Below are 24,912 nucleotides of genomic sequence, written 5' to 3' on the forward strand. Positions count from 1 at the left end.
AGAATTAATCAAAATTAAGCCGTTATCCTCTCTCTCTCTCTTTTAAAATCGGTGGCCCTCTGTTTTAGACTAGACAACTCTGATCCGTATGATTTTTATAGGTCTTCTGTAGCTGTTAGGCGCCGCATAGCTATGACACTACTTTGCTCTTCTGTAGTTGTCAGGCACCGCATAGCTATGACACTACTTTGTTTTTCTGTAGTTGTCAGGGCACCGCAGCTATGATACTACATTGCTCTTGTCTCTTTTAGAGAAATGCTTCACGAGAGATGATTCGTCATAATTTTCTCTATAAAAGAATTATTCAGTTCATCTTCTTTCGCATCTCATCTTCTTCACTTTTCTGAAATTAGTCTGCATTCTTACTCTGCAATCTCTTTCTGCTTACTCACTTTGCAATGGCTCAGCAATCTTCTCATTACCAAAACATGAGGTATTCTGCACCTCGTTCACCAATTGTTTATGCTTCTTCCGTAGGTGTTATAATGCAATCCAATAATGATCTGACTAATAAGTCAGATAATGAACTTATCTACGAGCTTGTGAGTCTCGGTACCCGATACTCATCAGCCATTGTCGCATATTCTCAGCGACTGCAATCCAGGACTGGTGGGGTTGACAAACTCCACGAGAATATTTCTATCCTTCAAAGGCTTCTTATGGAATCCAACATGAAGATAGAAGCACTAAAGCTAGAGAACAGAGATTTAAAATCTTTGCTTAACTCTTCTTTTCAAGTGGCTACTCCTTTAGATAGGAAAGACATGCAGATTTTTGAAGAGCAAGAGCATTTAAAGATTGAGGCAAAGAGTCTCAAATTTCTGTAATTTTGCTTTATGATAATAAAATAATATTTACACAAATATTCATATTTGTGTTTCTATCTTCTGGTAGATGTTTTATGTGCTCCATTTTATTTCTTTCAGGGATTTTCATATATATGACATGATCCAATGACTCATATAAATATGCATTTAATCATGCATATCCAAACTCTCAGTAATCTTCAAGTTAATAAAAACCTCAAGGAGTTCTACTGGTCTAGGACTAACTTACTTCTTTATAATCGCAACAATCAGTCCTCTTCCTAGGTGGTACTTCGATAACTGACCAGTTAATAACTTAAACTTGAGACTTTCTCTCTTATGATTGTTATAACTCTTCTATCCATCATGAGTTATCAATTATTCTAACTCTAAATGATTTATTCATAATGTTCACATAAATCCTCAAGACCAAGATTTTACTCCCCATATAATAATCTTCAAAAGAAAATCGATTTATGTATCCATAAAGATAGTGCTTTGCCAGAAATCATTTACTGGCGGCGTGGTAATACTATTATCATAAATGAATCCTACTAAGGCTAAAGCTTCTCCTAATCAAATTACTCTTCCAAACACAATTTCTATCGTATTCTCAAAATCAAAACAATTCTCCAAATATGTGGAATACCATTCATCAATCCTAAATATCCTTTCTCATATTACTAAAAGGTATTCTATATCTACATTGGTATGAATAATAATACTTCTAATGAAAATTGTTACTCTTACCACTAGGGTAACAATTCAGCTTCCAAGCTGAATTCTCAAGCACTACCACAATTAATAGAAACAATGACTCGTTTGAATCAAACAATGTACAATTTACTAACCCCAATGACTTGACATACTCCAAAATAACAATAATGCAATACTACCATCAATTGCAATCAGATCAACGTTAACTATGTTTAACCACATATAGGACCTAGTAAGATACCAGTGACGATACCAGCTCCTGCAGTTCCTGGGGTGCCAGCATCTACGTCTCTCTGAGTGACAACATATACTCTAATGGGTATGTTCACTTGCCGTAGTTGTGGATGTCTAAACACGTTGGTCAGCAATCTTACCACCTCAACTAATCTTTCATCTATCGGAAAATTCTGATCCTCTTGATTGTTATCTCCCTTAGGATTCCGAGGTATTCTATCACGAGTCATGTGTCCCTTCTTGAAACACACGAGTATATGTATTAACACCACATACCACCTTTCATACCTTAAGAAATTCAAGCCTACTGACGACTAAAATTTCAAACCTAATGTTTTGTGCATTTCCTAAGGACATGTGGATTTACTGCCCAGACACGTATTGCTCTGATACCATCCAGTGACGCCCCCAAATTCTGTTTGGGATCGGACGGACATTTGAAGTGTCGAGACATGCAACACAAGGTTACCTGCCCCTGTTCATGACATATAAGATGCAATGTTCCTAACATGCATATAACAATATGCAATATTCACAGCGGATAAATTTTTTTTTCTTTAGCAATACCATGCACCAAATTGAAAATATCCCAAATACTTAAAACATACTTCATACATAAAAACCCATTGAACAACTAAAATCACAACACTAGTCCAAACTGGTTATGATCCAAAAAGTACTAGAGATGCAACTCAATCGTACAAGTAGTAATTTACGTTAATTACTATATTAACATTGATGTCACACCGTCGCTTAGTCAACTGTGTCTAGTTGATCAGCTCCTAATTCTCCTTCAGATCCTGTAACAAAATCTACCATTCGGGGGGAATGGTAGTTGGGATTACGAAAGTGAGATTTGATTACAAATCTCAGCAAGTTAATAAAAAAACTTCCACACAAGCTAATGATGCATGGATGACAGTAAAAGCATAAATGGATAATCAAATTCATAAGTAATTAAAGTATAACTTGGTGTACAATATAGCATAATTGACATAACTTAAATTGAAACATGAACTGAACTTGACTTGACATGAACTTGATCTGAAACTTGACTTAGCATGAACTTGCTCTGAAACTTGAATTAACATGAACATGATATGAAACTTGACTTATCATGAACTTGTTCTGAAACTTGACTTAATATGAACTTGTTCTGAAACTTGACTTATCATGAATTTGTTCTGAAACTTGACTTAACATGAAAAATACATACTCCACAGTTGTTGTGGCCCTATGTATTCTACGTGTAAATACATACTCCACAGTTGTTGTGGCCCTATGTATTCTACACAAACTTGACTTAACATGAAAAATACATACTCCACAGTTGTTGTGGCCTCATGTATTCTACGTGTAAATACATACTCCACAGTTGTTGTGGCCCCATGTATTCTACAGAAACTTATTCTTTAACTGCTTAAATACATATTCCACAGTTGTTGTGGCCCCATGTATTCTACGTGTCACAATTGCTGTGTCTCACGTAATGTATGCATCACAATTGCTGTGACCCCATACATAAGTAATCAAGATGAAACGTGACTGGAATACGAAAGGACTAAAACCCTGACGTAACATAACGTGACTTGAACATAAATTGAAATACATGACCAACTTGAGATAGAAATATTTCGTAACATGGCATAACATATAATAGACAACATATTTAACATGACATACTTGCAATAGTGAATATTACATGACTTGACATACATGTAATAGATGGCATACTTAGCATGATGTACTTATAATGTACAACAATATATGACGTAATATATTATGTAACAGATAAAAACTGATGACAGAATAAATTCTGTATAACAAACAATTACGTGATGACTTGGCATGACATGACATATATTATAACACACATACATACACTGTAGTTCCTTTACTTAGCACACATACACAGTAGACTGCTAGTAAGTTAAAAGCTAACTTACCTCGATCTCCGCATTTCTTATAAAACCTCAAGCGCGATCACGAGGAACTGTAATTAGTGTTTCTAAAAGTTAGCACTAAATCACTAATAAATTGAAATATGGAAAATACTAATTTAAAGAGTAAAATTTCCATTTTACTCTCTACATATAGGAAAATGACCGTTTTACTCATAACTTAAGGATTTTGCATACTAACTCTAAAAGTCACCAAAATTTACATGCCTTATGTAAATTTTATCCTCAACTCAAATATCAATTTAGAAAAATTTAAAACTAATCACAACTATAAAAACTCCATAGGGCCGAAATTCCCATATGCTTTTTCCATTGATTTTTATTTCTAACTTGTTTTGATCAACCTCTGATCTATGACTTATAAAGATGTGATCTTCAAACCAAACCATCACATGGTTTAAAAAGATGTCCTAAAACATATATAAACTTCTAATTCAAGATCACATGGTTAAAAATTCACCAAAACATAAATTTAGCCAATAACATCCACACTTTGGCTTATTTGAATATCTCTTTGCATAAAATTTCATATCTTTGAAACTAACATCAAATATCTTCAAAATAATAATATAACATGTATATAAGATGCTTAGGATCCTCCAATAAAATTATCAAAGTCATTGGAATAGATTTAGACCACCAAAGAGTTAAACTTTCTCAAAACAGAAACTGTTTTTCCTCTTCCAGTTTCTAAGTTTCTAAATCTAAGAAAATCTTTCATCAAAACCTTTAATCATGCAAAAATCCTCAACCAATAGTCATATATACATGTTAACAATACTCCATAAAAATTCGGACCAATATCTATCCATTAGCTTGGTCAAAAACTCCAAACTATAACATATTCTCTAGTTTATCTTCCAGAATGACCTTTTTATAATTTACATAATATTTGACTGACCCAATGATCTTCAAATGGGACAAATAAGATATCCACGTAAACTAGACTAAAAAAGGAACAACTTATATGAAGGATACTTTATGATAAAATACTTACAAAAGCTTCGAAATGGGCGTGCAAAAGAACACATAAAAGCTGTCCGAGAGAGAGTGTTTGGTATTCTTTCAATAGAAAGTGTAAGTGAAAATAATTTCGTGGGAAGGGGTGGCTGGAGATACTTATGGATGAGATATGGAAGAGATGAGGCTGGAGTGAGAGTTAAGTGTAGGACTCTCTTACCCGAAGTGAGAGTTAAGTGTAGGACTCTCTTACCCGAAGTGAGAGTGGAGTGTAGGACTCTCTTACCTAATAATATCTACAAAAATCAACTCAAGATATTTTTACCCAATAATATCCACGAAATTAGTTTAAAATATTTTTATCCAATAATATCTACAAAATTAGCTTAAGATATTTTTATCCAATAATATCCACAAAAATTAGTTTAAAATATTTTTATCCAATAATATCCACAAAATTAGCTTAAGATATTTTTATCGAATAATATCTACAGTTTTGAACAGACGTTTTGTTCGAAAATATGAAAAAAATGTTATTGCGCCATAAGACTTTAAATAACCCTCCGAGTCTAATGGTACAAACCATAATACATTTTGACACTTCTAACTATCTCTAATAATCAAAAACACACTTCTGATACCATAGTAAATAATAACACTAACTATGTAGTTAGACAAAAACCTATACGATTAATAGATTCGTGAAAACTTATGGGGTCTTCACGAGATTCCTAAAGTTAATAGAAATTTCACAATTGAATTTCTAGCAGGCTGTTACAGGAAGAATGAGAGATTAGAGTTGAGTCACTAGTATTCTGAATAGGGAGGCCCGAACCATCCCCTACTCAGATCTGTTCACTACCACAACAAGGTTCGGAGCTGAGATTGAGATTGTTGAAGTTGTGGGTAATGTGGTGGGTTGCTACCGAATCGAAATACCATGTTGAGTCCTAGAAGTTGCTAGGTTGAGTGAAATTCATCGAGAAAGAGGTTGGAGCATGAAATTGATAGCTTTGATCAAAGTGATAGCAACACTAGAGTGCGACATGGCTAGATTTTTGACAAACTTGACAGGTTGGTCGCTAAGGGGTAGTAGGGGAGAAGCCGTCCTCTATTCTGGTAGTTGGAATGGCCACCACGTACAGTATGACCATTGTGACCTCCACGAGATTGATTACGACCTCCTCAATCAGAAATGTTGGTGAAGTTTGTTGAGGGTTCAACAGAGAGAGAACCATGAGCACTATACCCAAGTTTGCTTTCATGAACCAATAGGAGTTGGAACAACTCATGTGAGGAGATGGGCTCTTTCCTAGTAGTAACTGAGGTGATGAAAGCATCATATGCAGACCCAAGACCCATGAGAAGGTAGGTCATGAAATTAGTGTTCGAGATTGGGTTGCTAGAGGTAGCGAGGATATCAAATAATGACCAAACTTTGCTGAAATATTCAGTGATGCTTTGATCACCACGAGTTAAGTTGGCAAGTTGAAAGCGAACCTGAAATAATTTGGCATGAGAATGAGAAGCAAACAAGGAGGAAATGGATGACCAGAGAGCTTGAGCAGTTTTGAAGGAGAGGACATGGTTAAGAACAAAATCTGAAAGGAAGGAAAATAGGATACTCAATACGAGTTGGTCAATGCGTCGCTATGAGGAATAAGTAGGGTTGAGTTGGGTTGTGTTTGGAAGATACTCAGCGGGAGGAGGGAAAGAGCCATCGACGTAGTGGTACAACTCTTGACCCCAAAGATAAGCTGAAATCTGAACGTGCCAGAGAGGGTAATTTTTAGTAGTAAGTTTAGTAGAGACAACATGAGAGAATGATGGCATGGTGGCAAGAGTCAATGTGAGAGATGTGAGAGGTGAGGGAGGTGGGGGAGGTGGGTGTGAAGAGAGATCCATGGATCAAGAGACGTTAGTCAAAATGCTCCGATACAATAGCAGAATACCATTTCCTCTGAAATTCTATGTTGTATTGTATTGTATTTGCATGGATATTTATACAGTGTGAGTACAATATTCTAGAAACTAGAAAAGAATAAAAAGGAGTTATAAAATCTGAGGAAAAATAAAGTTTACAATGCTCTATACAATGCCTACGTTCCTTATTAGAAACTGGAATATTGTCTATATTAATAATGAAAATTTAAAGTTTGGAAATATTTGTGTGATTTATTAAGATTAGAAATCGAAGAATGTTATGTTCAATTAAACAATTTGATTATAAACGAAAAGAAAATGATTTGTAGATTTCATAAAAAAATAAAAAAAGGTAAAATTTTTACTTAGTGTTAAATACGTGTTTTTAAATAATATGTGATTCTTTTTTATTTTTAAAAAATTTCTAAATAGTTTACAAAAATAGTGAAATAAAAAGTTAAAAAAAATAACTGATTGGCAGAGAACAAATCCTCTTTTTTCTTTTCCTTTTTTATTTTTTATTTTTTGTGGAGATTTTTTTAAGGCTAATTTATCTATACATATCAGAAGTGGTACATAAAGTTTTGAATACCGTTCCATTTGCTGTTTTGGTTAAGGCACTTGAAATATTTTGATACCAATACTGTTTCGGGATAGTCTATATAAAGAAAAATTAATTATATATGCATAAATTATATTTCAAAATATCATCAATGCAAGTCTTAAAAAATTAAAGCACATATTTATAAAAACTCAATAATATTGCTAAGTTCTCAATCTAACTATTTGAAAAAATAATCACCCATCTTCATTACAAAAAAGAGAGTAGGGATTTGATTTTCAATCCTTGAGAAAAAGAAATTAAAAAAGTTAAGAAAATAATTTTAGATGTAAAAATTACGAAAAATTCAAAAATTTTACAGTAATTATAAAAATACATTAATTTTGACCGTACACCAAAAACCGACTGGTATTGACCGAAACGCACTGGTATAGTCGATATTTAACCCAACACGAAACACATACCTCCCCTGTGCTCGTCATTATACTGACATTGTAAATACCAATTGTCGGTATGGCACGGTATTCAAAACCTTGAGGCTACACCCACTGATAGGTATAGCACAAGACAGTTATCGATAAGTGTAAAAAGATTTGTTTTTCACTTTTTTTAATCCTTAAAGATTTTTTATAAAAAAAAAATTCACATCATTTAAAAACACTTCCTTAATTATTAACTAAAAAAAAATGTCAGGACCCAACTATTGGTAAGAATAGCATTTTTCTAGAGGTGACAATATGTGACACAACCCATGAACCCAACATGAACACGACATGAAAGTAGCAATGTTGGGTTCAATGTTAAGGGATTCAGATCAAAACTAGTTGACCCGTTAAGACACGATTTATAAACGGCTCAATAACGAGTCAACTTGCTTAACACAAAATCAACCCCGTTTAGAATTTAATGCAAAATTAAAATTTAATTATTGTTAAGTTGTAATATTGGTATTTTTTAATATACTTATGTTTTTATTATTTTTATTGTTAGGATTGTAATTTTAAACATTTACTTATATTTGTTATTATATGGTTTGTAATATTGGTTTATTATATGTTAAAATTTGAAAAATATTGATATATATTTTTCAATATCAATATTTTTTAAGATATTGTGGTTATTAATAAATATAGATTTTAATTTTTATATAAAATTATGTTAATCAGGTCAAATAAGTTATGTGTTTTAGTTCAACCTATTTACATGAAACAAACAGGTTTAAATGAGTCGTGTTGTATTAACATATAATAATTATTAAACAGATTAAAATAAGTGACACGACATGACTCATTATCTAAATGAGTTTGATTAGAGTTTGGAAATGTGACACGTTTAGCTTAATAGGTTGGGTTCAGATTGACTTGTATAATCGAATATTCATGACTCGACACAATACGAACACGACCTGAAAATACAATTGGCTACCTGTACATTTTTCATATATATATATATAGGAAAACTCTTATTGCAATCTCGTGGGGGAGCCGTTGCGGAGTCTGTGATTAGATGGACAAAAATGAAACGAATTGTTTCATTCAAAATGGATAAAACGCCCCGTGTTTTAGCAACCCAGATTTATCTTCTCCCCCCACCCTCTCCTTTCGTTTTCCCCATGTCCTTCTCCCTTCGTGAGTTGACTAGTAGTAGGTGAAAACGGTCTAGTCCGGTTCGATTTGGTCCATTATTTTTCACGGACCGGACCGAACATCTAGTCGATTCGTTCGGTTTGGTCTGCATTCGGTCTGATCCATTTTTTTCCCAAATAAATCAATTAAAAATTTTATTTAAAGTATTAAATTAAAATTAAGTGAATTATTAATATAGATTATGTAACTAGCTTATTAAAAAAATATTTTATATGGTCAATGATACATATTATAAATTATAAATTACATATACATACATGATACATATTATAAATTATAAATTATATATACATACATGATACATATTATAAATTATAAATTATATATAAATTATAACATATATATATACACTATATACATATATACATAATGGGGAATTGGTATTAGGTTAGTTAATTTATAATTTACCAATTGCTTTATATTTACTTACAACTTAAGTATTTTACAAAAAAATTATCTAACAACTTTAATTAGATATAGATGTAGATGTTAGTAATTAGTTAATGGTGAATTGGTTATAAGTTAATTGATAATATAAACTACTTAATTAATAGAATATTATTTTGTAATTACATATTTAAAATTTTATATTATAAATGGGAATAAGTTAGATGAAAATTACATAATTATTATATAAAATAATATATAAAAAATCAAAAATATTTCTTTTTGAATTTAGATGGTTCGGTCTAGTTCGGTCCTCGAAAAATCAAAAATATTTCTTTTTGAATTTAGATGGTTCGGTCTAGTTCGGTCCGAGGAATTGTGGGCTGTGGACTGGACCGAAACAATTCAGTCCAAGGAATCGTGGACCAAAACCGAACCTCATGTTTCTCGGTCCAGTCGGTTTCTCCGATCCGGACTGAATATTTTACAGCCCTACTAACTATCCTTTCTTTAGAAATTAACTTTTACACCTGTAGTAGATGAAAATCATTAATTACAAATTTTCGGAAAAGAATATAGCAAAGTTGATTCGAGATATAGAGGCAAGGAATGGATAGAAATATGGACTCCAAGAAGCAAAAACCTGTAATAGGGTGGATTGTTACAGCAAATCCATTTGAAGGTGAAAGATATTATCTGCGAATATTATTGAATCACATCAGAGGCCATTTATCATTTGATCATATCAAGACAGTTGATGGTATTATTGCACCAACATTTCGCGAGGCAGCTACTTTGCATGGGTTGTTAAATCTTGATATATTGTAATCCTACAAACCCAAGGAAACTTTGGGAATGCTTTGAAAGAGACATGTCAATTGATTTCCAAGCATCTGATGCAAATACAACATATGTAAGAAAAAAGGTCTTACAAAGTGTTTCTTCTACACTTGAATCAATGAGAAAAGATATCAACATCTTCCATCTCCTAGATTCTAATGTCTCATTTGATGAAGATCAATCTCAATGTAAAGAAATCGGTGATGAATTAGCAGTTGCAATTCCATAAGATGATCTTTTAGCATCAGGGACTCTTAATTCTGAACAACTACAAGCATATAATGAAATCTTATAGAAAGTTTTTTTCCAATGAGACTGCTGTATTTTTTATTGATGGCCCTGGTGGTACTGGAAAGACATTCTTATATAAGACACTTCTCGCTAAAATCAGATCTGAACATTTTATTGCACTCGCAACTGCATCATCTGGTGTTGTTGCATCTATTTTACCTAGTGGTTGAATAGCACATTCGTGGTTCAAAATTTCATTAGATGCTAAAAAAATACCATCTGTAGTGTCAGCAAACAGGGAGGTCTTGCCAGATTACTATGTCTTTCAAGATTAATTGTATATGATGAGGCACCTATGTCTAGAAAAGAATCTATTGAAACATTTGATAAAATGTTACGAGATATAAATGATCCAGAATTGCCATTTGGTGGAAAAATTGTAGTATTTGGTAGGGATTTTCGTCAAGTTCTTCCAGTTGTTCGTAAAGACACAAGACAAGAAAAAATTAATGCCAGCTTAGCTGCCTCTTATCTCTGGCCTATGATGAAAAAAATCACTTTAAGTGAAAATATGCGAGCAAGGTTAGATTTGGATTTCTCAGAATACTTGTTACAAGTCGGCAATGGAACATCACCAATTACTATTGAAGAAAATATAAAAGTTCCCAGTGAAATGCTCATCCCTTATACCAATGATCTTGAGTCTTTGGAAGATTTGATTGATGCTGTTTTTGGAGATATGAACATTTATTCAGATAACCTTTTACAGATGAGCAATCGAGCTATATTAACATCGAGAAATGTTTACGTTGATCAAATTAATGCTATACTAATCGAAAGATTCCCTAGTGAAATTATACGTTATTACACTTTCGATGAAACAATAGATTCATCTGAACAAAGTATTATGGAAGACTTTCTAAATACATTGACACCGAATGGACTTCCACCCCATGAATTATTACTTAAAAAAAATTGTCCTATCATGTTGTTCAGAAACATTGATCCTTCTAAAGGCTTATGTAATGGAACACGTTTGATCTGTCGCAACTTCAATCGCAATGTCATTGATGCAAAAATTGCAATTGGTCACTACAGTGGAAAGAGAGTTTTCATACCAAGGATTCTATTCCTACCAAATGCAGATGAAAACAATGGATTTTCATTTAACAGAACACAGTTACCTATTAGACTAAGCTTCGCAATGACAATAAACAAATTACAAGGACAGATACTAGATTTTGTTGGAATATACCTGTCTCAACCTGTATTTTGTCATGGTCAATTATATGTGGCCTTATCAAGAGCAAAAAGTAGTAGCTCAATAAAAGTTCTTATAAGGCCAATATCAAATGATCAATCTGAAGAAAGCCACACAAAAAATATTGTTTATGGAGATTTATTAAAAATGGCACATTCAACGTGAGTTTACATAGGTAATATATTTATAATATATCTCTATTCATTATGTCTACTTCTCTTTTATTTTTATATAATGTTATTGTTGTATTATGTTATATCTTATTCTAATTATTTTATAAAATATTAATTTGTTCCATTAATATATTCTTTTGTTCTATGCATAGGTACCTATCAGGATGCGAACTATCTATCAATCAATCGAAGATATTACTCCCAATACAAAGGATTGGAAGATAAAAATGATTGTCTGTGAAAATCACCAAAACGTACTGCTCAATGTTCAACAAAAAATTATCAGAAATCAACATTAATTGATCCCAAGGTATTAGACGTCATATATTTACAATTTCTAAAAATAAAACTTTTATCTTCTATTCATGTATAAATTATATTAATAAATTTAATATATACCTTATAAAACTTCTTTGTCTTCATTCTATTTCTGAATTATTATATTTCTTTAATCTCAAAACATTGCTTTACAATATATTTTATATATATTTTAAACATTATGTATTATGCTTTACATGACAATCGGCTCCAGGCAGTCATATTTGGCAAAGACATCGATTCACGTGATGATACACTACACATATTTCAATCTTACTACATTAGCAACGCGTCTGTGAAACTATTAGATTCAAAATATAGAACTGAAGCACATCAGTACCAATGGATTTTCAATTATAAAACAATTATTGAAGATATACCAGACGATGATGAAGATTTGTAGCCACCTGAATACAATTTTATTCCTTTCACTGACTTACACAATTACAAAGACACAAATGCTGAAATAGGTCATTTCCACTTCGTCATGTCATTTTCTTTCATAATTTCTTTCATTTATAGCTAACACATTTCTTACATTTTTTTTAGATCTCTTGGCTGTTGCTATATACATTGACCTACCTAAAGAGATAACTATAGCACATAAGCCTACGTTGATTCAAGAAATATATATAATCGATCAAAGGTAAAACTATTATAGATTATTTTTAATGCTTTATTTTAATATATTTCATGTATTACATTTTAATATTATATTCTTACATATTATTTTCTTAATTTTACAGCCTTATACCTATTTGTCTTACAATGTGGGATTGATTTGTACGCGATGAATGTCAAACAATTTCAAATCTTATTGGAGCCAAACTAGTGATTCTTGCTACACGTTTAAAAGTTGGCTCTTATAATGATATTTTTATTAAATAACATTAACTTTATTTCTTATATATTTCATATTTTTTACATTACTAATATATCATCACAATGCAGGACTCTCTCTTTCGTCAAGACCAAAAAGTGTTTTTACTATTGAACCTTTTATTCCTATTACAATATCAATGGTAATATATTTATATTAACATATAAAAAAATATATATTCATGTTATGTTTTATTTAATTTATTCTATTCTTATCAATTTATATATAAATTTTAAGGGCAACACTTAATGAATTACTACTTGAAGAAATTGTTGAAAAGAGAGTACCTATTTCATCAGCATTAGTCTCAAGTGTTAGTATTCAATCCATAATAAAGATTGATGAGCTTGCTGCTTTCCTGAAGGCTTTACAACCTATGACAGTAACGTTCTACTTTTGCAATTTTGTTATTATGTTTTATGTATATAAATATGATATGCTATCCACTTTATACACATGTTTGTTTTCATTTTACATATAAAAATCAAATTTTTGGATTCGATGACAAACATTTGTAGTTGATCTCCATCAGATATTTTTCTACATCTCCTGTATTGGATGCAACAAAGGAACGGGATATCCTATAATGATAAATTCTTATGTTATCATGCAAACATATGAGCATCGCACAACCAAGGTATATATGTTTCCTTCATATTTTAATTTGTAACTTCTGATATAACAATTTCCTCATATGAATAGATCATTAAAATTGACAAGTCTACTTTTATTTGTTCCAGTTGTCGAGCCTATGTTGAGATAGATGATAATACAGGATGATTGGCAGCTGTTTTATTTGGAGCAATTGCAAAAGAGGCAATAGGTTGTACAGCAATTGATTTCATGAATCACACTAGTGAGGTAATGAAATTATTTAAACAATATTTTATCATACAACATTTGTAATAGAATGCATTAGAAAACTTTTTAAACCCATCGCATAAAACCTAACATCCTCGTAATTAAATGGAAAAACATTTCATCTATATAGCTATATTCATTTCATATAATATTATTTTCTATTAATATCTTCTAAATTTTTAAATTTATTTTATGCAGGAACATTTACCGTACGTGCAAAATATTACGGCACGTGTCACAAAAAGAATGGGCCATACACGTTGCTACGAATTAAAAAAGTAACGATACGAGAATTTTACTGTCATATCTATGCATCCAGTAACCAAAACAACAAACAGAGTTACATATATATATATATATATATATATTAACCTCAAACTGCACAAATAGCGTTTTTGGTAACTTGAAAAAACTTTTATGATATGCATATTGTTCTTCAAAACTTACATTTGAAGAGTTCCTGTGATATTTTGTTAATATGCTTTATATATATGTTTTATATATTACTCTCTAAGATCTGTTTTTCAAAAACTTTTATCATAAACTTTTTTTATTTGTGATTTATATATATTCATATCATTTATTCACTCAATTGATATGTTATTAGATATGAATTCATGTGCAATTGCCTTTTACTCATTTGAGATTTTTCAAGATTCATCGTCCATGTCTCACTATAAGAACCAATTTTTTCCTCGCCCATTGAAATCAGAGCTCAGGTTGACAAATTATGCAAACTTTAGAAAATACAATGCTATTTTATTATTTCTAGAATAAGGTAATAAGCAATGGATATTTTTTTATTATTTAGGATAAGGTAAATTGCCATATCATCTCTATTCATAGGAGCTTGCAAGTGAAAGAAAGAATTCAATAAAAACTTCAACCTTTTGTTTGCCTACTAAAATGTTCTCTCCCTTACATAAAATTCCTAGAGTACATAAATCTTCTCACTAAATTCTTCAATCTCACCACTCTTTGACTACAAGCGTTAAGAAAATACAGCAATAGATGATAGAGTATAAATTTCCAAAACTCACCACCTTTCTTTCCACCATGATTTCATAAGTTTATACCTTATAACCAATTTAGTAACACATAAAATCAGAAATATGTGCCTTGCACATTAGTGCCTTACTAGTATGTGTGTGTGTGTATATATTTATGTATGTATGTATGTATATATCGCACCTAACAGTACGCATGGCCAATCTAGTAACTCTACCATCAGCTAGGTGTCTTGTTTTTTATTGGGTGTTTGAATTGACCTGAATTATGTTAAATGATCAGATCAGCCTATCATTGATGCTAAAGACCATTTATTTAATTATTTCATCAAATCATATGTTCTATTCCAACATATTATATGTTATCGCTTTACTAAAATTTCTCGACGATAAACCCAAAAAACAATCAAATCATTACTAACAATATACATACATGATCACAAAACGACATAACGAGAAATAAAATAATCAGAGGAAGTATTGCCAAAGTTTCATCCCTTCTCCATTGTCAATCCCAACATCGTCCCAACATCACAGTGGTCTTGCTCACCGAGTCGGCCGGCACCGGCCTATCTCATCGTTAACTTCAAATGTTATTTAGATGTTAAGGAAAATTAAGTTGACGCTGGATTAATATCGTCAATTATATATATATATATATATATATTAAGGAAAATTAAGTTGACGCTGGATTAATATCGTCAATTATATATATATATATATATATATATATATTAAGGAAAATTAAGTTGACGCTGGATTAATATCATCAACTATATATATATGTATTTTAAAAATAAAAAAACACCTCAGATATTTAGGGAATATACAATAAATTTAATAAACTGATTTGGATCAATTTTTTGTTACTGACTTGGAGAAGAATTTCGCAAATTTTAGGGTAAAACTACATGGCCAGGCAGCATATATGCTTTGTTGGCCGGCCGTTGTTGAGTGTGTTAACCATAGCATTTATCTTTAAATGACAGTTGAACCGACCCACCTACTACACTTCCAAGTGAGACTGCGAGCTTATTATGTTGGGTTGGAATTAGTAAAACATCCAACTTATAATAGATGAACCGGATTTAAAGTCTTCTTACTTCTATGGCAGGAAGATATGATGATGACATCAACTAAATATATATGCTGTTTGTTTAATTGGAAAATACCATATATAGAATTAATACACTCTTGGTTTTTAATTGATGAAAAACGAGCTGATTGTCTCAAATACAAAGTTGTTAGATTTTATTGCAAGATTCAGATCATTTCTTGTAGCAAAATGTTTCATTTTAGTGACTAATTGTTCAAAGCTTCTTCTGTTCGAACTTCAGCAGACAATATTTCATGCATGCTTGCTAGAAACATGCAGCTCCACACACAACAACGAGAGAGAGAGAGAGAGAGAGAGAGAGAGAGGTTACTCTTCTTATTATTTTGAGCAAAGAAAACTTGAAAAGAACAAACCGCATACAGAAATAGAAGCCATGCAGAAAATATGCATATTATACATGAGATTGAACACTAGCGTTCTCTCAAAAACTCTCCAAACATCAAACTCGAAACTCGCTTCATATACAAGCTTGGCTACACAGTACAATATCTACCCTAACAAGCACACTGCACCCACATACCCCGGCAAAGAACATAGCATACCTAAATACATTAGAAGATTCGAGTTTTAATATTTGGAGGAGGAAGGATTCTCTCACATATCACACATCAAAAGGAGCAGAAGGAGGGGTTCTGGTTCGGACTTCACCGCTCGCCTTTTCATAAGCATCCGAAGTCGACCTTCGACGAAATCGAAAGGAGTCTCTACCACCTCCTAAAACACCCATATGTCAATAACATTTGAGTGCAAATAGTCACTAGCAATATTAGAAGTTAAACTGTGGCATATCAGGATCTCAAAGTGTGAACATTAACAATTCCTTACAACACCTTATGCACTATATTCATGCGCCATGCACTCCACACAAGCACATATGCATACAAAAATACACAAGATCCAGGTCATCACAACCATTATGTTCAGATCCCATAATACCTAACCCACGTCAATCTGACTCCATCCGCGCGTACCATGCACAATTCAGGAATCGTGTGAGAACCGCTACAATAAAGTCGCTCTGACGTGACAAATAAGCCCACTGGACGCACCAAATGTGGACTCTAATACCCCTCCAAGAAGGCAATACGAGACCCCCCACCTTAACTCATCCCAACTTTGCTATACACTCATGCGTGGGGACCCTGGTTAATAATGAATGAGTGACAATGACACCCATCAACCATGCATTATTGTCTCCTTATGAGGATATATGTGTCATTTTAGCACCTAGCAGACCATGTTAGCTAAACCACCAACATTATTGCTCGAGAAATGATTTATGCAGTCGGGAAACGCAGTCGGCGTGCAGTCGGCTGTAAAAAAAAAATTAATGCAGGACCTACATGAAAAAAAAAAATTATTTTTATAACTTTTTATAATTCATGCAGGTCCCCTTGAATATAAAATAATTTTTTTATAATTTTTTTTTATTCATTCCGTACAGCCGACTGCACGCCGACTGCGTTTCCCGACTGCGTGTAGCAAAGCCCTTATTGCTCACCCCAAAAGTTGCATCATGCTTATCCACGAGTAGAGTAAACAAATTACTCAAAAAAAAACCCCCTGGTGGATGTTTCTAGACCATTCCACCCTTAGCCCGGACTCCCTCCACTTCCTCCGGAGAAATTATTTCCAGGGCCATATTTGTACATTTAGTAAGGAGACGACCTGAAACCATTCCACCCTTAGTCCGGACTCCCTCCAGTTCCTCCGGAGAAATTATTTCCAGGGCCATATTTGTACATTTAGTAAGGAGACGACCTGAAAAAAAGTGAAGCTAGCGCTTACCGGACAAAGGAGACACCGGAGGTGTAGAGCCGGCCGGCGAGACCGGAGGCGAACTGTTTTGGTAGCCGGGTGGCTTTATTATCATGATACTGCGCGTAACTCTCATCGCTTCCTCCGTTGAGTCCTCACCGTACGATCTCGCGTTCCCGCCATCAGATTCTGAGCAACAGCAATAAAGAAAAAACGAAACTTAAAAATCTGTTCGTCAGATATTTTGAAAACCCGAACAATCTATGACATCAGAGCAAATCAAATTTTAGTTGTGATACTCCTCGCTTTCATTCGTTTATAAGCATAAGAAACCTAAGAAAAACCTAAGAAACAGTTTAAAGAATTGTTGGAGTTGAATAACTCCTAGAAAGGTTTGAATTTTTGTCGTCAGATTCAAAAATTATGATAGATTGAAGCTCAAAGTATATGAGCAGTCCGATTAGAATAATATTCATTTCGAGAATTTTCGCTCAGTTCGTCGGTACGAATATAATGATCTACGACCAGCAGCTACGAATAGCATAACGCTGAGTACCCTTGCCGGAACCAGATCGGATGGAGAAGACTGAGTTCTTCCGGAGTTTTCCGAGGCCGCTATCCGGCCGCGGACCGGCGACGGTGTCGTCCCACAGCTGGTCCAGTAGACCCATGGAGTGAGTAAGCCGCTCCTGCGTGGTAACAAGACTCCGATATTCGGAATAGAAGAAGTAAGCATTGGATCAAGGGGTTATTTAATGAAGGGAGGCGTTATAGGTCGAGCAGGTCTTGGGAGGAGAATGCGATCTGGACCGTCGACTCGGACCTGGTTGGTACCAATGACGTGGGAAGAGGATCGACGGGCACGTATGAAATGGGGATAAGATCGAGTTAAGGAGGACGGGTGACACGTGCCTTTCAAAGAGTTGTGACTTATAACTCAAAGTCACGTGATCGGTGAGGTTAACGTCAAAAGCCGAGAAAGACCCTGTATTTATCCAAATGAGAAGATAATGGTCTTGGAGTTGTATGGAATTACAAAGAGGACCTGGCCTAGATTCTACCGCTTTTAAAAGAGACCCGACCTAGATTCTACGGCTTTTAAAAGCTGGCCTCCATGGGAGACAGGTTGAATTTGTCGACGTGATAAACAGATCAAATGCCGTTACCTCTTGATGTATTAGGCTAAAATTGTGGTTCTGAAACCACGATTTAGATTGATGTAGATGCTGCTGCTGGAGCAAGCTTGGTGCATCAAAGACCGGGGGACATCCAGAGCAATGTTGAAATAGAGGGGACTTGGGAATAGTGGTTGCACAACTGACCGGGTAACGGGAATGTAGGCATATTGAGAGGACAAGATTTCATCCATTCATTGAATATACAATATTAAAAACTTACACACGTTAAGAACTTAAAGATGAATTGCATCAGTCATTCAATAAATAAAATGAATTCAACTTTATTTTTTCCGAAAGATTCGATCAATTTATCGAGGGTAGGTCAAGTGGGCATGCAGTGATAGAGCCATCGATAGTAGGTCCCGACACTACTCACAGAGAAGGTTAAGTGTCTCTTTTTATTTTTATTTAATGCATTTTTTTTATTTTTAAATATTTTAAAAAAAATATATATATATATATAACATTATTAAAAAATACTTATAAGTAAAAAATTATAAGTAAAAATGCTTTGACCCAAGCATTTCTCTCGTTTCACAAATCTAAGCAGTAAGTGGTAAAATGTTGGTGGTCAAAATCATGCCCAAATCCTCAAGCTCATCGTTCATCAACAAAAGAAAGACATCCATTAAACGGCAATGCCACCGGATGAAATCCATTAAAGACAGACAGTCTAGTCTAGTCTAGTCATTGCACCACAACCATGATCCACCACCATGTATGTGTTAGCATCAATCACAACCATCAATGTCACTTCTACAGTAGCCGCCAGGACATAGCCTTCACAAAGGATATAAAAGTTTATATGATGGGTCACTTGACATCCTAATAGCCAATATCTAATTCCTGGTTGGCCAAGTGGGTCATATTGAGAGACTTTACAAACCTATGTTTGTAAATCATTCAGATCCTGTCATCAATTAGCACATACGTACAAACTCTATGACAATATGTTGTGCTTGCTTCGTCAACAAAGCAACATTCAACAAACTTTAAAAAAAAAAAAAAGTAACATTCAACAAGAAACGTGCAGAAACAAATGACAAAGTTCAGTTTCAATCCCAATTTCCAGGAAACCAGTCGCAATCATGATCGCATTGGACGGTATCAAAAGATTCAATACACAAACCCCAACATCCATTTTCCTTTGATCTTCCCCAAAATACTCCTCTTAGAAAATCGTTCGAATTGCTAGAAACTACAAACTTAGAAAAAAATCAACAATACATTTCACTTAATGAAGCAAAAGAAAATTTAAAGCAATTTGACACCAACTTCCCTCAAAGAATCAATGACAGCTTTGACCTTACCATGATACCTCTGTTCTCTCTTCAAGTGAATAGCAACAGCTGGGATGTCTTTGAGCAGCAGGCGCTCCCCCAATATTTTTCCAATCTTTCCAGCAGCAGCCACATCGCGAGTAGAATCCATGCTTGACCTCAATGTCTTCTCTTGTGAGCTTGCAGCAGAGGCAACAGTAGCCGTTGGTGCGTGTATCACCTGGGCACTCACATACTTGTTTGTAAAGTGCATCTTCAGGACATAAGGCTTTAGATAGTTTGTAATTCTTGGAGGTCTAACAGGTGGAGGAATAACCATTCTGTTTTGCATATAAATTATAAGTTGATATATAATATAGAACCAGAATTTTTAATTATATAATCTAACATATGCAAGAACATTGTATAACTAAAAGAATAAGTCTATGTGCAAGCGTGATTATTGATGCACCAAATACTCCGCTGATGTGGAAACCTGCCACATCAGTTTACTTTTTATTATAAATATAATGGGTGCAACAATAAATGGTGTGTTTCACCATGCTTGTTATATGGCATAACTCTGGCAAAAATACTTCAAACGATTGACTCAAATCACGATGAGAGAATGAAAAATTAAAATTTATCATCCATTTATACAACTAGCTCTACTCTTATGCAGAGAATGATCAACTGATTTACATATTTAGGCCATCTAACTTCTTGACACTGCACTGCAGGGAACCGAGCCTAGAAAAAAAATGGCTTGAGGACTTCACACGATCCTAAAATGTCTCTTAATGTAAAATATACATTCGGGTGGAGACTTTTACGGTGGAGAAACGCATGGTTGAAGAACAGAACATCAGGTATGGAAGTCTTACATCCGCTGTACTTTGGTTAAAGGAGCATTACCTCAAAGCCTTGTGTTATTCTAACACAAAGCTCTTTTTTTTACCTTTTCAAAGTATTTAGTTTGAATATATGTAGTGATAAGAGTTAATACACTATCCCCGATCAATCCTAATTCATAGATACAGAAGAAGGGAAAAAACACTTTTACTTTATCTTATTTACCTATCAAAAGAAAAAGAGAAAAATAAAATGTCCAAACAGAACTTAAAAAAATCATCATAAACACAGGATAAGAATATAAGGTGAGGAAACTAGGCCTTAATTCCCATGAACAAATTGACTGCTCAGAGAATTGGTAATAGACTGTCAAAAAGCTGGATCAGACAATTGACTGTTCAGGATTCGATATCCAGGCTTGGGCTGGAAGAAAGCATCAAGAAAATTAGCCAAACAAAGAAGCACTGATCTAACGGTAGAGCGTAAGCCACTATCCACTCAGGACTTCAATCAAACAAGGAGCCTGCAACTCACAAATTCTGAAAACAAGACAAAACTTCCACATCTAACAGAATTTGTGGCATGCGTTCTTCGCAATTTGATTCAAGGTAGCGCGAGAACCTCTATTTTCTTCTAACGCAAACCCTCTATTTGGTCCATAGGGAAAACAAATGAAAAGAAACTCAAACTAAATCCACATTTGGTGTTTCGCCTTGGGTGCCGTTTAATTCCTAAAACTCCTTAAACCATTTTAGGAGAGTAATGGAAGTTAAAATAAGTAATCGGATCACTTTGTTAGGAACCAAATGGTCCAACTCAATGGAAAATATGATGTCGCGATCTTTACTTTCTTTTACCTTTTTTCATCTTTCCCTTTTCTTTTCTTTTTTGCCTCCTCGTTCTCTTGGGAACCTAACAGAAGATAAATTTCGTATCGAGAAACTTGGAAAGCAAGGGAGGTAACTAGAAATGCAGCGAGATATACCTGATGGCTTTCGCTGGAGCACTCTGCACGGAATGTCGCAGAGTCTATAAGCAGAGGCCAGAGTACGTTGAAAATGATCAAAAATTCTGATTTCCACCAACAAGAGAAGAGGGGGGGCGTGGGTAAACCGGCCCATCCAGGCCCACCTAAGCAAACTCTCATTTATTTATTTATTATTATTATTATTATTTTTTAAACAAACAAATTCATAAATAAATTAAATAATTATATGATATAAGATTTAATAAAGTGAGAGTCTCTAACAATCATTCGAAAACAAACAAATGCAACAACAGTAAAATAGAAAAAAGGAAATCTAAAACAAAAAATGAACCAAGCTCTCATTTGTTATAAACTTATAAGGTTAAATGAATTTTAGGTGTTTTTTTTTTTATAATTTTAGTTGGGTTTTTAAGTTTTATAGTTTATTTTTATTTTTATTTTTGTTAATCTTCTCCTTAAAGTGACATGATGATTGGGTATTTTTCTAATTCTTTGAATAGATGACAATGTATTTTGACATGTGTCATCATCAGATTAATTCTTTTTTTTTTTAGAAATTTTTTTAGAAAATAATATAAATCATTTATATAAGCAACATATACATAAAGTGCCTCTGCTAAAGCATATGTAGCAAATAAGATTACAAAGTAGAAAGGCTAGCACCATCCTTACTAATACTACTTAAAAGAAAGTCTAGAGGATTATGCCACCATTGAATAGTATCATTCACAAAACCCGCATGTCATTCTAATAAATGTGTCACCTCATTACCTTGTTTACCAACATGCTGAACGTCTATAGATTGGAAAGAAGATAACAGAATCGATATCTTCCTTAGCAAAAGGCTATAACTGAACTGTTGTTCTTCATTGGAATGAATAGCCTCCATAATAATAAGTGAATCCCCCTCAAGAATCAAATATGAAATACCTATATGATAAATCATCTGTAATCCTTGCAAGGCAACAAGAGCATCAATGTCATCCACTGCATAAATCTCATCTTCCTTCCTAGCCATCGCCATAATCATATCCCCTTTTTCATTACGCAAAATGGCACCTACCTCATAATGGTGTAAAGAATAGAGTACAGTCCCATCGAAGTTAAGTTTCCATTTCCCACATGGAGTAGGATTCCAACTCAGCATGGTTACATTTTTATGGACTTATCTATAGTTTAGGACCAACTTATAATTTTCCACAGAATCAAAACAATCATCCACAATTGCATAGACTGTAAGATCTGTTTGCTGAAAAAGTTTTAGATTTCGAAACTTCCATATGACCCAAGCAATAATCAAAAATCAAGTAAGGCTAGAATGATCAGATTGCTGTATCAATTCCCAAAGTACTGAGTCAAACCGTGTATGAGAGGCCAACAATACTTGAACCTTTTCGTGATATTTTTCCCAAACTGCATAAACAGCAAAACATTTGCACAATAGATGGAATACATCATCATCTATTTCATTGCACAAAACACAAAGGCTAGAAACAATTATCGAATGTTTAAATAGATGATTATGTGTAGATAGACCATCAGTACATACTCTCCAAATAAAATTCTTAACTTTATTTGGTAGCTGCAAATTCCACGTCTTCCAAAATGGTCTAAAGGAAGAGTCATGGGACCCAAATTCCATGGCATGTCTTAAAGTAAGAACAAGATGATAAGCTGAATTAACACTAAAAAGTTCATTTTTTGTACAATTTCATACTAACTGATCAGTACTTCAGTGTGAAAATAAAGATATTTTAAGAATCTTAGCCGCTTCAAAAGGAATAAATACATACTTGACTAGAGTTGAGTTTCACCAACCAGAAGTTGTTGAATCCAATAAGTCATTGACACATGCAGTAGCAAGTAAAGTATTGCAACTAGTGAGAACTTTCCGAGTATTAGAATATGGCATCCAATTATCTTCCTAGATATTAATCTGATCACCCGTCACAATACACCAAAAACAACTTGATTTTATTACAAGTTTTGCTTCACAAATACTACCCCAAACATAAGAAGGTTTCGATCCCAACATTGATGATAAAAAATCACAATGTGAAAAGTATTTTGCCTTAAATACTTCAACAAACATAGAGGCATTATTTTGTAGAAGGCGCCACCCTTGCTTTACCAAAAAGTGCCAAATTGAATACTTCTAAATCTCGAAAACTCAAACCTCACAAAAATTTAGATCCACACAGATGATTCCAATTGATCCAATGAATTTTCATTTCTTGACCTCTTTATCCCCACCAAAACCTAGCAATCACACCTTCAAGGTCTTTACAAAAACCTTTAGGGAGCTTAAAATAGCTCATAGTATATGTAGAAATAGACTGTACTACAGCCTTAATGAGCACTTCACATCTAGCCTAAGATAAAAGTTTCTTCTTCCACCCTTGCAATTTTGTCCAAACTTTATCCTTGATATCTCTAAAAGTATAGTATTTTGATCTACCCACAAAGAACGATAGACCAAGATACTTATTATTATGATGGACGGATTGGACACCCCAAATTTTCTTTATATAATTTTTTACCACTTCATTCATATTTCGGCTAAAAAGTAGTTCGGTCTTCTCCCTATTTAATTGTTGACCCAAGGCAGCCCGATAAATTGATAATATATTCTGAATATGCATATTTGTTGGAATAGATGCTTCACAAAAAATGATGCTATCGTCAACAAAGAATAAGTACTAACCCAGGGTGCTTTATTGCAAACTCTAATCCCTTTAACCGGCTTTTGAGATTTAGCCTACTGTAACATGAAAGATAACATCTCAAAACAAAGAACAATTAAGTATGGAGAGAGAGGAAAGCCTTGTCGCAGTCCACAAGAAGGTTGAATAGGTTCAAGAGGAACACCATTAAGAAAGACCTCTTAGGAAACATATGTGATACAAGCCATAATTAGATGAATGAAATTAGAGTTAAAACCCATCCTCATTAAGAGTTTTTTCAGAAAAGTCCATTCAACTCAATCATATGCT

General features: G+C 33.6%; 4 protein-coding genes across 6 annotated transcripts; 1 reads left to right on the forward strand and 3 right to left on the reverse strand.

Moving 5' to 3' along the window:
• The first annotated feature begins 9,817 nt into the window (after positions 1-9,817).
• LOC122274654 (ATP-dependent DNA helicase PIF1-like) lies at positions 9,818-11,693 on the forward strand. The gene is made up of 2 exons (XM_043083669.1): positions 9,818-10,020; positions 10,553-11,693. Exons 1-2 carry the CDS (start codon positions 9,818-9,820, stop codon positions 11,691-11,693), a joined length of 1,344 nt encoding a protein of 447 aa, XP_042939603.1.
• A 4,565-nt stretch (positions 11,694-16,258) lies between these two features.
• Positions 16,259-18,381, reverse strand: LOC122319327 (dormancy-associated protein homolog 3-like). 2 transcript variants are annotated; one of them, XM_043137350.1, is made up of 3 exons: positions 18,199-18,381; positions 17,673-17,831; positions 16,259-16,595 (listed from the first exon to the last, which is right to left on the reverse strand). In XM_043137350.1, exons 1-3 carry the CDS (start codon positions 18,311-18,313, stop codon positions 16,486-16,488), a joined length of 384 nt encoding a protein of 127 aa, XP_042993284.1. In that variant the 5' UTR covers positions 18,314-18,381; the 3' UTR covers positions 16,259-16,485. The 2 variants fall into 2 exon arrangements, with proteins under 2 accessions (XP_042993284.1, XP_042993283.1); XM_043137349.1 differs by having other exon boundaries at positions 16,259-16,598; positions 18,199-18,379.
• A 1,504-nt stretch (positions 18,382-19,885) lies between these two features.
• On the reverse strand, positions 19,886-22,048 carry LOC122318059 (50S ribosomal protein L18-like). Of its 2 annotated transcripts, none has more exons than XM_043135189.1 (2): positions 21,917-22,048; positions 19,886-20,420 (listed from the first exon to the last, which is right to left on the reverse strand). In XM_043135189.1, exon 2 carries the CDS (start codon positions 20,417-20,419, stop codon positions 20,075-20,077), a length of 345 nt encoding a protein of 114 aa, XP_042991123.1. In that variant the 5' UTR covers position 20,420; positions 21,917-22,048; the 3' UTR covers positions 19,886-20,074. The 2 variants fall into 2 exon arrangements, with proteins under 2 accessions (XP_042991123.1, XP_042991124.1); XM_043135190.1 differs by lacking the exon at positions 21,917-22,048 and adding an exon at positions 21,789-21,843.
• Positions 21,301-23,066, reverse strand: LOC122274655. Its single transcript, XM_043083670.1, has 3 exons — positions 22,691-23,066; positions 21,917-21,960; positions 21,301-21,354 (listed from the first exon to the last, which is right to left on the reverse strand). Exons 1-3 carry the CDS (start codon positions 23,064-23,066, stop codon positions 21,301-21,303), a joined length of 474 nt encoding a protein of 157 aa, XP_042939604.1.
• Positions 23,067-24,912: the final 1,846 nt, after the last annotated feature.

The sequence above is a fragment of the Carya illinoinensis genome, chromosome 8, assembly GCF_018687715.1.
Source record: "Carya illinoinensis cultivar Pawnee chromosome 8, C.illinoinensisPawnee_v1, whole genome shotgun sequence".
Taxonomy (NCBI): domain Eukaryota; kingdom Viridiplantae; phylum Streptophyta; class Magnoliopsida; order Fagales; family Juglandaceae; genus Carya; species Carya illinoinensis.

Excerpts from the sequence above, each read along its gene's own strand:
- LOC122274654 (XM_043083669.1), top strand. The coding sequence starts at position 9,818 with ATGGACTCCAAGAAGCAAAAACCTGTAATAGGGTGGATTGTTACAGCA. Across the intron at positions 10,021-10,552 it reads TTGTTAAATCTTGATATATT|TGTCAGCAAACAGGGAGGTC; the intron begins GTAATCCTACAA and ends TACCATCTGTAG.
- LOC122319327 (XM_043137349.1), bottom strand. The coding sequence starts at position 18,313 with ATGGGTCTACTGGACCAGCTGTGGGACGACACCGTCGCCGGTCCGCGG. Across the intron at positions 17,832-18,198 it reads CCGATCTGGTTCCGGCAAGG|AATCTGATGGCGGGAACGCG; the intron begins GTACTCAGCGTT and ends GCTGTTGCTCAG. Across the intron at positions 16,599-17,672 it reads TCCGGTGTCTCCTTTGTCCG|GAGGTGGTAGAGACTCCTTT; the intron begins GTAAGCGCTAGC and ends TGGGTGTTTTAG.
- LOC122318059 (XM_043135189.1), bottom strand. The coding sequence starts at position 20,419 with ATGGTTATTCCTCCACCTGTTAGACCTCCAAGAATTACAAACTATCTA.
- LOC122274655 (XM_043083670.1), bottom strand. The coding sequence starts at position 23,066 with ATGCTGAGTTGGAATCCTACTCCATGTGGGAAATGGAAACTTAACTTC. Across the intron at positions 21,961-22,690 it reads TCAGCATGTTGGTAAACAAG|ACTCTGCGACATTCCGTGCA; the intron begins GTAATGAGGTGA and ends CTCTGCTTATAG. Across the intron at positions 21,355-21,916 it reads GCTCCAGCGAAAGCCATCAG|CCCAAGCCTGGATATCGAAT; the intron begins GTATATCTCGCT and ends GCTTTCTTCCAG.